Here is a 13,723-nt window from a genome sequence, read left to right as displayed (position 1 = left end):
AGAGGCTGACAGCCACGGATAAGCACAAGAGTGGTTGGTTGTGCCCAGTTTGGTGGCATCTGAACACACTGCAGTTCACTCCAATGATTTCTTCCAGGAACTGGCTCACTCTCACCGGCACAAGACACGGGCCTAGTAACTGCACAGGCAGCAATGCAGGGGACAAGCGAGCTCCACCCCAGGAAGCCGGCTGGAAGGCACCGGGAGATAGAATAGCAGGGTTGCTCTGTTCAGATCCTCGTTTGTGCCAGGCTGTATGCTGGGTGCAGAGCCCGGGGAAATGAAGCTCTCAGGATCGAGCGCACCCAGCCTGGAGGGTTACACACACACACACGCACACACACACAGTCGCATGTCCTGCAAGGGCCCGATTTGGGGCATCTTTCTTGCTCCGGGCAGCCCAGGGGCGCAGGCCGGGGCGCGGCCCCGAGAGCGCAGCGCCTTCCAGGGCGGAGGGCGGCGCGAGGGAGGGAGCGAGGGAAGGGAAAGGCGAGCGTGAGCTGCCTCAAATGCTTGGAATAATTCCGCTTCCGTTTGGAAAGCCGCAGCCTCAGTCCCGCCGCCGCCCGCCGCGTCCGCCCAGCGCCTGCTCCGCGTCCCGACCGGCCCGCGGCTGCCCGCGCCGCTGCCATGGCCACCTCCCCGCAGAAGTCGCCCTCAGCCCCCAAGTCCCCCACTCCCAAGTCGCCCCCTTCCCGCAAGAAAGATGACTCCTTCTTGGGGAAACTCGGAGGAACTCTGGCCCGGAGGAAGAAAGCCAAGGAGGGTGAGTACAGCCGGGCCGGGCGAGCAGCGGGGGTCGGGGGCCCGGGAGGCTGGAGGGGCCGGGCCGAGGGGCCGGGCGGAAGCGCGCCGCGGGTGTCCGGCGCGGTGGGACCTGCGGCGATGCGTGCGCGCGCCTCCCGGGCACGTCGGGCTGGAGCGACTCCCGCGCCGCACTGCGGCCCTGCGCCCGCGGGCCATCGAGGCGGCCCCGCCCGGGCGCCGGCTTCCTGGGCCTGGGACCAGGCCGACGTCCTGGCTGGGCCGTGGGCGGGCGCCGCGTGGCATCCGGAGGCGGCCGGACCGGAGTCCAGGCCCAGCCCCAGCCCGCAGGCGGCGTCCTGCCCTGGGCCCGTGCCCCCGCCCTCGCCGCTCCCGGAGGCTGGCATTTCCCAAGTTTCTGCGGAAACTTTTCTGGGCGCCGTCACTCTCGCGCTTTGCCTTCATTGGTCTTTGAAATCAGGTCGTGTCCTAGACCTGCTGAAGGCCTAGCTGCAGCGTTGGCCTCTGGATCTTTTGTCCAGCCCCAGCGCCCAATAGCGCTCTGTTCATGGAGTAGACCAACATCAAATGTTTGTTGAATGAATGAGTGAAAAAAGTGGCTGTCCTAGCGTTCCTGCTGTATAATAAATGATAAACTCCCACGCATGGAGAAAGCCTGGGGTAGACACACAAGCTTAGCGTCACGGGCCATGACCCTGCTGTGGACCTACGTGTTCAGGGCTTTTGCAAAAACCGTTTTCTTTTTCCCACCAGGGTGAATTGAGGCGACCTTATTTTTTTCGAGGATGGTTTGCATGTAAAATATTGTGTCCCTTGGGCAGATTTTGCATCCTGGTTTTAGGTTTGAAAAATGAGGGGCCAGTTCTCAAGAAGCACAGTTAGTGATCTGTGTGCAGAGAAAAGTTGCTGGGTTAAAAATTTTTTTTAAATAGACTGCTCAGTACATTGGAAATAATCTTTTGAAAGCTGTGATGCTGAAATGTAAAAGAAGTTTCGTGTTCTTGAGTTATCTTAAAGCATAAAAACAACTTCAGTGCTGGGAATTATCAAACTTGACACAAAGAACCAGACTTCTCTAGATTGAAAGGAGGAGCAGCAAAACGTACTCCCAAAGCTTCCCCCTAGTTTGGTTATCTTAGTACCCCATTGGGTAGTGTATAGTTGATAGCAAATCATGAAATCCTGGCTTCTTAGAAAGCCCTTTTCTAGACTGTCTTTCTAACTTTTTTCTACAGTATTCTTGACAGAGGTTCATCCAGTTTAAACTGGGCAACGGAGAATTACTGAAGCTTGTGACTTACCAGGAGTATTCACCTCACCGTTACCAACTCTGTAGAAAAGTTAACTTTATAGTTAGCCAAAAGTTGGTCTCTCTGTACCTACTACTATTTGTGGAACCAGGAAATGAGTATGATGGTGGCCTTTCACCTTTTTCAAATGGACTAGCTTGCTTTCTGGAATCTTCCCTGCACCAGGCTGAATAAATATCCTCCGTTCCTACAGCTGGTCCTCATAGACACGATTTTAAGGCCTTCTGGCATCCTGTCTCTTCAGTTTCACTTAGGGTCCCTGCAGGAAACAGAAAGCCAACTTAGTTGGGATTTTGACAATAATTTAGTGAAGGGACTATTTCCAGAACTGTGGGCAGGGTGAAGGGAACCAAGAAAGGATGCTGGGGTACCCAGGGGCTAGCAGCAGGGGGAAGGGAGAAGGGAAGCAGACTGGAACCCATTCGAAGCTGGAGCCATGGAAGAGGGCTGCCCAACAGGAACTGTAGCCATAGATGGATGCTGCCACTGTCGGAAATCCGCAGATGGAGCAGGGAGAGGGTGGCACAAGAAACATACATTCTGCATGTTCTCTCTCTTCTTGCCATTGAATCTCCCGCTGGTGTTTCCCAGTGGCTGAACCCAGCGGGAAGCCACTGGGGTAAGGGGATCTCAGTGACACATTATGTAGTGGCCAGTTCCCTAGGGCACAGAGCAATCCAGAGAATAGACCACAGCAGGGACTAGGGGGAAATGGAGAAAATCTAGCAGACCCCCTCCAAGTGAGCTACACAGAAATCAATGTAGTGTAGCGGTAGTGCAAGGTAGCCAGCCCAGATTAGAACAGGACTGTCACCTCCCTTAGTCTAGCACAGACACCATGTCCTTTTAATGCAGCTAAGGTTGCTTTTCTCTATTCTGCCAGGTATATCACGCTATTATCTCTCTCATTGAACTTGTTATCAGCTTGAAAACATTTTTATATTTGTTGCTCCTAAACTATATCCTTCCCTATCTTGGATTTACTCAGTTGGGTTTTTCAAACCAGGTGCAAGATCTTATTTTTATCCCTGTTCTACTTAACTGTAAAGTCCAGATTCTGTCATTCAGTCTATTAGCTAATCCAGAGGCTGTAAATGGTTTGGAAGAGGAGACAGCTTCTTCCAGAGGGGCTGGCCACCACTCAGTTCCAACTGCTTCCTGTTGGAGAGTGGTGGTTCTGTGAGCCCAGTCAAAGAAGGTGGTGAGGTTGGTCTGAAACGACTGTTCTTAGTGTGTGCTGGGTGTGTGATCAGTGCTGTTCCTGTCCAGGGCACACTAACCATCACTTCAGTAACAATAAGGCTGGGCCTTGCTCTGCATCCTGCATAAGCTCATAGCTTTGTGCTTTGTAGACTGCCTTCTTCTGCTTTCCCCCTGGTGTTCTAAAACCTCTCATTCTTCATTCCTCGAGATCACTGACATTGGTCTGTCCACAAATTATATCAGTGTTTCAGCACAGAATTCTCTTGGGCCCAAGGATCCCCATCATTCAATGCTTGCTTGGTCCCACTGTAGGACACAACAACTGGAAAGACATAATACATGTTAGAATATAGTTGACCGTGGAGCAATGTGGGGGTTAGGGACACTGATCCCCCACACACAGTCAAAAATCCAGCTATAATTTTTAACTCCCCAAAACTTAACTTCTCATAGCCTACTGTTGACTGGAAGCCTTACCGATAACATAAACAGTCCATGAACACATATTTTGTATATGTATTATATACTGTATTCTTACAATAAAGCTAGAGAAAAAAATGTTAAGAAAATCATAAGAGAAAATACTTTAATAGTACTATACTGTGTTTATGTTGTCTGTTTACAAGATGAATCTCTGTCTGAAATGACTACAGACCTCAATCTATGGTACATATCAAGCAACTCAGCTTTTTCTTGTAACATCATGACTTTTATCTGCTTCTTGGGAGCACTTCCAGCATCACTAGTGGCACTTTGTATGGGTCCCATGGTGTTATTTCAAGATTTATGATATTGCATTAAATATAATAAAAAATACATGAGAATAGAAAGAGATCACTTTTAACTTTTAATGTGCAATTTACTGGAGAGATGAATTAGCATCACATGACATTTTAAGTGAATACTTACAACATTTGATCTCACTGAAATAGCAACAGGAGGTGGCTACAAAATTATTACAGTAGTATTGTATGAACAACAGTTAATTTTATGCAGTTATAACTTAATACTGCATCTTTATATTTGCTTACATGTATAGTCTAAGTTTTGATAAATTTTAACTTTTTGTAATAGATTTCTGTATATTTCATAGTAGTAAATAATAAAATAGACTAGTATCTACAAGTATTTTATGCATTCATGACATTACCTAACTTCATGTTAATTTTTTCAATATTTCTAGGCTACATGGTTTGTCTGCAAAGTTTTTCAAATTTTTGCAGTTCTCCAAAAAATTTTCCAGTATATTTATTGAAAAAAACTGACATGTAATTGGACCTGTGCACTTCAAACCCATGTTTTTCAAGGGTCAACTGTTAATAATTTCATATACAAAGTTTTTCTCAAGATATCTGCTACATACATCATAGAATGACTGTGAGTCTCATAAGAATACATTCAACTAGTCATCACTCCTGTGTTTTCATAAGAAAAAAATAGTGTTAGAGACCAAGAAAGAACAGGGGTTAAAAGCATGGTCTTTAGGATTAGACACATTTTGATTGTTTGATTTGTGGTTCCGCCCCTTATTTAGTACTATGACTTAGGACAAGTTTCTTAACCCTTCTAAAGCCTCTGTCTTCATCTATAAAATGGGAATGAAAATTCCTTCTTTACATGGAAGTTGTGAGAGTTAAGTGAGATAGAGAATGTAATATGTATTGCATGGCATACTAATGGTAGCTATTAAAATTGACAACACAATTTTAGTCTTTGAAATTTGAAATAGTCTTTTTATTATGGACTGCAGAAGCTTCCACAGGCTTTGTAAATAGCCTCATAGCCCCTGACTATATGAAGCCCATGTGGCACTATTTTGTCCCATTAGGAGTTAAGGGATCTGTCTTTGCAAGTCAGATGTTCCTGTTTCCCAAGATGTCATATTTCAGCATTTTATAATATCTGGGTCCGTTCTCATGAGTTGTAGCTATAAGCGGCTTTTGTTTTTCTCTGTGGTCTTTTTGGTTTTTAGTCCCTGTTTATGTTCTACTCAGGCCTCCTGTGTCTATTGTTAGACTAGCCTTTCAGAGTGTACTTGCCACGGGGCCACTTGTCATCTTTCTTCATCCAGATCCATCCTCAACACTTGCTCTTCCCAGAAACACCATCTTGTATCTGCCTGCTGAAGGTGCCCCAAATTAAGTCAGCTGCCCTGGGCATTCCTATCATTTACTCATTTATTTCTTATCCCCTAGACTTTTACATTTTGTTCAGTGCCTGAAGTATCCAACGAGGGCTTTACGTTCACAATTCTTGTAGTAATACTAGTCCTTACCTCTTGCTTCTCCTTGGCTGTTGCTGGGGAAAGTCTCCAAACCCTGCAACAGATTTATGGTTTCTAGAGGGAGCAGAACCCTTAGCACTGTGGAATAGCCCTTTTCTTCTCTCCTAATCGGTTTGCATTTTGTTTTCCGAAGTGCCTCATCCAAACCCTTACCACTCAAACCCCTCCCCAGACGTTGAGATTGAAAATTGAGACCAAGTGTGAGCTCCTTCAAGTTCCCCTCCCTCCACCCAGTCCCACCCACATCGAAACTCTCCTTTCCTGCTCCCATCCTGTCCTAGTCCCCTCCAGGGAGGTCCCTTCTCCCCTTGCCGGTGAGACCATTCCTTTCAGCTTCCTCCCAGACCCGGCACAACCGGAGATCCAGATAGCCTATTTCTCATCTCCCCAATCTCTATCTTGCTGCTCTATCCCCAACATTCTGTAAATATGCTTGAGTCTTTCTCATTTGAAGAAAATCTGTTGCTGGTTTCCTCTTAAGCTACTCATCAGAGGTCTTGAAAGAGTTATCTGTACTTGCTCTTTTTTCCTTACCTCCTAGTCACCTTCTGATCCACGATGCCCATGCTTTCCACAATTATTTATTAAGGTGCTTACCATGAACCAGGCACTGTGCTAGATGCTGGAAAGGAGGGAAAAAAAAACCCACAAAAATCCCTGCCCTTATGGAGCTTACATTCTAGTAGGGGGAGACAGATAAGATACATTGGTAAAATGTGTGTATTTTGTTAGAGTAATGAAAAGCACTATACAGCAAAATAAAGCAGGAAAAGGAAAAACAGTGCTATGGTCTGAATGATAGTTGGTGATTTGAAACAGGGTGGCTTGAGAAGGGTGTATTTGAGTCAAGACCTGAAGGAGGTGAGGAGAGAGCCATATGTATATCTTCCCAAGAATGTTGCAGGCAGAGGGAACTGCAGATTCAAAGACCCTGCAGCACGAGTGGACCAGGTGCATTATTGAGGACCAACAGGGAGGAGGCTATGCTTGTAGTAGAGGGAGCACAAGTGTGGAAGCCGAGGAGGTCCCGGGGTAAATAGAGGCAGGGCAGAGGAGATTGTTTAGGGCCCTGGAGACCCTTGTGTTAATAAGACTTGGACCTGTACTTACATGAGTTGGGAAAGTTGGGAGGGTTGTGTACAGAGTAGCATGGTCTCTCTCGTGTGTTTTAACTGGATTGCTCTGATGGTGTTAGGTGACTGAAGGGGACAGGGTAGAAGCAGGGAGATGAGCCAAGGGTCTGCCAGAATGACCCAGCTGAGAGATGGAGCAGAGTGGCAGCAAGAGAGAGAGTGAGCATCACATTCTGGATGTATTTTGAAGAGACAGCAGATGGGAGTTACTGAAAGACTGGATGGCAGATGAGAGAGTGGAATTAAGATGACTCCAGCGTTTTTGGTCTGAACAACTGGAAAGATGGAATTGATTTTAACTGAGTTGGAGAATCCCACAGAGAAGCTGGTCTGGGGAGGAAGATCTCAGTTTTGGATCTGTTTAGTTCGTGGTGCCTACTGGACTTCCAGGTGGAGACCTTGCGTTTACAGTTAGTTCTGCAAGTCTAGTTCAGGGGAGGGGTCTGGGATGGAAAAAGAATGGTGTGTAGGTGTGTTTATTTAAAGCTGTGAGACTGAATTGGGTCAGTGAGGAAGCGAGCATGGGTAGAAAACAGAAGGGGTCCAGGGACTGAGCTCGATCGCTTTCCCACATTTAGAAGGTAGGAGGTGGGAAGGAACCAGTGAGAGAGGCCCAGAAGGAGGAGGATAGGAGCCAGTGTTATAGGAGGAAAACTGGGAGAATGTGGCATCCTGGAAGCCAACTGGAGAACCTATCCTGTTCCCACTATTTGAGTGACTTCCCTGGCTGAGGCCCCTAAAATTCATGATCTCCTTTTCAATCCAATTCTACTGGGGCTCTTGGAGGCATTTGGCATTGTTCAGCTTTGTCTTTGCCTTGGAATTTATCTTCCCTCTTGACCTTATCCCCTGTGTGTCCCCTGTGTCTCTGACTACTCTTTTTCAGGCCCCTTCTTGGGCTTTCCTAATTGTTTACAGTAGTGTTTCCTGGGATCTGACTTCACCCGCTTTGTCCTCCGTTTGATTTCCTCTGGGTTATCTCACCTGCTCCTGTAGCTTCAACCGCCCTCTGCCCACTGAGGATTCCCACTGTTCAAATCCTGATCTTTTACCTATAGTCCAAACACATCTTCAGCTGTCTCTTGGATGTGTCTCAAGATCCTCAAACTCAACATGCCCTAACATGAAATTATTTTTTTGTCCCACGTGCCCAAATCTGCTTCTGCTCTTCTGCCATCCCAGCTGCCTAAGGTTGCAGCGTTGCATCATCCTGTATTTCAGAGTTCAGCAACTTTTCCTTAAAGGGCCAAATAGTAAACAGTTTAGGCTTTGTGAGCCCTATGGCCTGGGTTGTCACTCTTCGTCTCTGCCTTTGTTGCCATAGACAATAGGTAAATGAACACATGCAGCTGTATTCCCCTAAAATTTTAATAATGAGCCTGGGCAACATAGCGAGATGCGGTATCTACAAAAAGTAAGAAAAATTAGTGAGGCATGGTTGTCTGTGTTGCTAGTACTAGCAACTCATGAGGCTGAGGCAGGAGGATCTCCTGAGCCCAGGAGTTTGGGGCTATAGCAAGCTATGATCACGCTGCTACACTCTAGCCTGGACAACAGAACGAAATCCTGTCTCAAAAAAAATTTTTTTTTTTTTTTAGTTATGGACACTGGAATTTGAATTTCACATAATTTTCACATGTTACGAAACATGCTGCTGCTTTTGTTCCTTCTCAGCCATTTAAAAATGTAAAAGCCATTGTTAGTGCCCAGGCTGTACATGCAGAGGGCAGGCTGGTCCCTGCTCCCTTGTGTTCCCCACGTCTAATCACCTCTCACAAAGCCCTGCTGATTCTGCCTTCTACATATCACTGCCTTAATTCAGGCTTCATAAATGCCCTGGATTGTTTGTTTATTTTTAAAATTTTACCCTCTGTATTTTCCACCTGAAATGTTGTGTTAGCCATCCTACTAGTCTTCCTGTCTGTAGTCCATTTTTGTTCAATTCATCCTTCATCCTTTTGCCAGTATGTTGTTCTTTTAAAACAGAGGTAACTTTTCCCCAGAACAGACTTCTTAGCATGGCATTCAAGGCCTTCACCACTACTCTTTCCTTTACTTTTTTGGTTCTATCTCCTCTATTTCCCTTCCAAGAAATCTCCATTTTAACTGCAGCTAAATTTTCATTGGGGAATGTCTTTGTTCCCCAAATACATCATGTTCTTTCACATGTTTCTGCCTGTATATGCTGTTCCATATTTCTGGAAAGACTGTTTCCCTTTTTCTATACAGCAAACTCCTATTCATTCATTAAGTCCCATCTCAGATATCCCCTCCTGCATGAAGCCTTATTCCATGGTGCTCCCAGGAAGAGTGAGATGCCTCCTTCTCTGTGGGCCCACAGCTCCTTGTCCCCACTCTGTGGCACCACTGGCCACACTGCATTGCAGCCACTTGTGGGTGTGCCTGTTATACCCTATGGTGAGACCCCTCTTGTCTAGTGTCATATTTAACACATGATGAGACTGGAATTTCTATGGGATGAATTTCCCCATATTTACCTTGGTGAAAATAGCCCACCACTAACTGGTTACATAATCGTAGACAAGTCTCTTCTCCTTTCTGGTATTAGTTGCCCATTTCTAACATTAGAGGATTAAGCGAGATAACCTTTTAGGCCCTTGCAGCACTGTTTTTTCTATGATTTCTGAGCTCTTATTTCACCAGGCTTCTCTCAAATTCAGTTTTATTGTCTGTGTAGGGTGGTCTGGGAATTGCATCATTACAAAGACCTCTTTCTTTCCTCCCCTAATGAAGGCACCTCTGTGTCGGGAGGAGGAGATGGATACCAGGATAAGTGGGCCCCGGCCCAAGGACACCTCCATATTAGGAATCGGTCTTCTTGTCTCATGGAATATCTCCATTTGGGTAACAAGCACAGTTCATAATTATGTTTTAGCCATTAGTCCAGGAGAAGAGATGAAATCCTCCTGTAAACATTTGTAAGCATCTAAAATCTCTACTCACTGTAGTGGAACAAAGAACAACATTTGAGGGAAGCCCTATGACAACTTCAATAATAAAATATCTTTTAAAGTAAAATAAAAATACTTCAAAAAAACAGATGTGAACATCCTGTTAATTTTCAATAGGTTGTGCAGCCTGAAATCAGCAGGAAATCCAAAGCAGGCTTTGTCCGAGGACTGGAGTCTGAGGACAAGGAGCCTTCCCCGACCTAGGTCCTGGGCCACAGCCCTTCCTCTCTGTGTTCTCTGCAGATGCAGCGAGGGCAGGAGTCATGTTTGTTCTGCTCACTTTTGCATGCTCAGTGCCTAGCATAGCACCAGGTATTTAAAAAGCATCCTGGAAAATGTTTCTTAACCAACTGCCTGACTCATCAGTGGGTATCTTATGCCCATTGAGGGAGTCCCCAGGTTACTCCAGACTCCGTTCTAACCTCTGATGATTCTTCTGGTCTCTGGACTCCATCCAGGCCTCAACTTCTGGTGCCCTCTGCGTGCGTGCGTGTGTGTGTGTGTGTGTGTGTGTGTGTGTGTGTGAGAGAGAGAGAGAGAGAGAGAGAGTATGCATATAGCTTATAAAAATGCCTTCTCCCTGCCTTCGGGAAATCTCTTGTGGGAAGACATTATCCGTCAGTCCTGCAATTTGGCAAACACACCAAAGCCCCTGAGACCCGGGGGTCCCAGAATCTGTGGGTGCTGATTTCACAGGGCAGCTGTGAGCCTGCACAGAGGCTGGCTGGTGCTGGGGGTGGCAGGAGGGAAAGCGGAGGCCAGGGTTGTTTGTCTTCATCCAGAAAAGTTTGTTTTGCAGAAATGGCTTTGCACATGTTTGTGTTGAGAGCTTAAATGGAGGAGGACTACGGTGAAATAGCCCATTGGCAAGATTTAGGGGAGGTAAGAGTGATGTGCAGACCACTACTCTACAGGAGAGGTTCAGATCGATTAATCCCCAGGTCTGTCCCATTCCCCCTCCCCGACCTGTTCCTTCTTGCCCATTTCAGCTTCATTTCCCCATAAAGTACTAAGCAAAGGCAACTGAAAGTCAGCCAGAAGCAGGGCCACTGTCATTACTCCTCAACAAGGGTCCCGTAACTACAACTCTCCCCACTTCAACCCACCAAAAAAAAAAAGAACCTACTAAGAGGAAAGAATGGCCCGATGCCACAGCTTGGTGAGCTTTGCCTGTTCTCTGTTAATTACAGCTGTTTAATTTTCATTCAGGCATGGGACAAACGTTTGCACCATGTGTAAATCACTTGGGGACCCACCTAAAACTGGTGCTGCCAGCATTTACTAAGTGATCATTCTATTTGTTTGGAACAGGCCAGCCTGCCAAAGCCTCAGTAAACCAACTTTGTAACCAAAGTCATTGTCTTCGCTTTGAACCAGCCTTAGGGCAGTGTTAAGCCGTGGATGTAAGGGGCAGTGAACTTTGTCAATTTAAATAGGAATATTCTTAATTATTGCACACTCTTCTTGGAGGAAAGAAGAATGAATCAATTCACTTAGCATCTGATTTTTTAAAATAAAAGCTTTTTCTTCCCCATTATATTAATAAAATTAACCCATGCTTATGGGATTTATGGAAAAATAGATAAAACAATTGTGCCAAGTTCCAACTCCTGAAAGCAATCACTATTAGCATTTTATTTTTTCTATTCTTCATTATAACTTTTTTTTATAATTGTGAGTATACTATGTATATCAATAAAAGTTTATCTTTGTTTTTCATTTATTACAATGTAAATTTTTTTCAGGTTATTATGAATCTTATTAAGCAAAGTTTTTATAGGTACATAATATTCCATTGAGTGATTGTCTTAGTGTTTACTTTGGTCCTCTTTCTTTTATCTTCTGGAAATAACTCGACCTAAACCTTTTTTAAAAAATTTAGAATAATTTTCTTTGATGGAGTCCCAGAAGTAGAATTATAGGTTAAAAGGGTGACAATTAGCTTGTTTAATATCAATAGTTTAGAATTGATGACCAAGGGGAAATGACTGCTTTTGGGTCTGGGTAATCTCTCTGGTCGGTGGTTTCAAAGAAAAACCAACATCGTTAGGCTGAAAGTTTCTGTTTGCTTCTGGCTGACAGGACCAGGTTACCTTGGGGTGGTCAGGGGAGGGCAGATTTCCAGCCTGGCCAGTTAACGTGCTCAGGGTAAGGCTCTAGTACAGGCAGGTCTTTATTTCAGAACATTCCTTGTGGCTGTCCTTCCATCCATAGATGGCCCTGTGTGTCACCCATGGTCTGCTCCCTTCTGGCAGGGCCCAGGGTGTGGCTGCCTTGGGAACTGTTATCCTTGACGGTCCTCTGGGAAGCGCAGCTACACCCCCTATCCCCTCTGAGCCCTCACCACTCCCGTGGGAGACCCAGGAGAGGTTTGGTCAAGAAGTCCCTCTTCCACCGGGTGTCGGGCAGATGGGAGGGGCGAGGAGGGGATGGGTATGTACACACATAATGAATGCATTGTGCACCATGTAGGGGATGGACACGCTTGAAGCTCTGACTCGGGTGGGGCAAGAGCAATATAGGTAACCTAAACATTTGTACCTCCACAATATGCTGAAATAAAGAAGAAGAAGAAGAGAAAAAAGAAGTCCCTCTTTCTCTTGAACACTTCCTCCCCACCTCCCAACTCCTGAGTTCCTGGACTTACCCCATGACGGTAACCACAGACAAATGGGAGGTAGTCATGAGACAGCCAGCTGAGTACTATGGTAGACGGTAGACGTGTTAGGAGACGTGGTGATTTCAAGCTGGGTCTCAAAGCCAGAGGAGGAGCCTACCCGCTCCAGGCCCACAGGAGAAGGGACAGGCTTTGGGAGCCTTCTGTGTTTCAGTTGGATTTTGACAGAGTTGGTTGGGCTGTTGCCTCAGGGGCTCAATTTCCTCTACCTGCACTAGGAGCCAGTAGTCAGGTGTCTCATTTCATCTCTGCAGAATGGATCTGAGCCAGTTGGAGCATGTCATTATCACACCCAACACCTCAGGGAGTGTTCCTGGGGAGTCGCTGGCAGAAGCAGATGCTCTCCCTGGGAGTGATGTGTCGAGGGCATTTATTTCATCACTGAATCATACTCCATTCCCTTCACTCATTCCCTTAGCTCTTTTAAAATCCAGAGGTAACTCCCCTGTTCTACGCTGTGAAAAACAGCCTGACTCCGAGGAGCCGTGAATGAGCTCTTCATGAAAATACAGCATCTCCCGGGGATGATGATGTCGGACTAGCAAGGGGCAAGGCTGCCAGCCTGCTCCTGCTCCCACGGTGACATAAACCCAGGTGGAACAGGCTCTGTGCTCATTTCTTTCCAGCATACATTCAATGGTAGAATAATTAATCTGCCAATTACAGCATTATATTGACTTTTCAATTCAAAACAATTATTCCAGAAAGCAGTTTTTGTCTTGGCCAGTGTGGCTTTGTCTGTGGGGCATCCTGGGAGCCCCCAGCGGGGAGGAGGAAGGAGAGAGGAGTGCAGGAGGGGTCTGTAGTCCCATCGCCACATTTAGGGGGCAGGGCACACCAGGTCTGTCGAGGCGAATATCCAGATGGCAGGGTGTAGAGATTCTGAGCAGGGCATGCTTGGATCTCTTGAGTGCCTGAGTCCGAGTTAGGAAGACTCGTCAGAGTCCAGCTTTGGGGACAAAAGCTAGCAGAACTTAGTAGGCAGGTTAGGACCCTGCAGTCTCAGTATGGAACTCCTGGCTCTACAGAGTGGAGGTGGGTGGGGAGGCTGCCCAAAGCTCACACAGGGACCCTGGTCATTGCCTCACTCACCCGCTCCCCTACACTTGAGGCTTGAAGTAAACTTTCCTTTCCGTTGGGAGGGTTTTCCTGTCACCATAAGCCTCTCTCTGGCTTCCAGCCCTGGTGAGGTGTACTTGCAGTAATAACAGCTGGGAGAAGCCGGGGCAGCAGGAATCAACAGTTTTGATGCTGTTTGCAAAACACAGGGGAAGGGTAACACAATTCTTTCTTAAAGCAACTCTCAGGATATAGGCAAGTCCTGAAATATCCCTTTGCAAAGAGTAGCAGCTGCCTCTTGGCTGAGAGTTGCAAGGCCT

General features: G+C 46.3%; 1 protein-coding gene across 1 annotated transcript in view; it reads left to right on the top strand.

The window, feature by feature from the left end:
• Nucleotides 1-387: 387 nt before the first annotated feature.
• PARVA (parvin, alpha) overlaps nt 388-13,723 on the top strand; it is a 148,415-nt gene continuing 135,079 nt past the window's right edge. The window contains exon 1 of the mRNA XM_012654413.1: nt 388-766. Coding sequence (XP_012509867.1) covers nt 631-766 — 136 coding nt within the window. The 5' untranslated portion in view covers nt 388-630. The remainder of the gene's footprint in view (nt 767-13,723) is intronic.

Source organism: Propithecus coquereli, unplaced genomic scaffold (genome assembly GCF_000956105.1).
Source record: "Propithecus coquereli isolate 6110/MARCELLA unplaced genomic scaffold, Pcoq_1.0 Scaffold44, whole genome shotgun sequence".
NCBI classification, from domain to species: Eukaryota; Metazoa; Chordata; class Mammalia; order Primates; family Indriidae; genus Propithecus; species Propithecus coquereli.
This window is presented reverse-complemented; position numbering and strand designations above follow the sequence as displayed.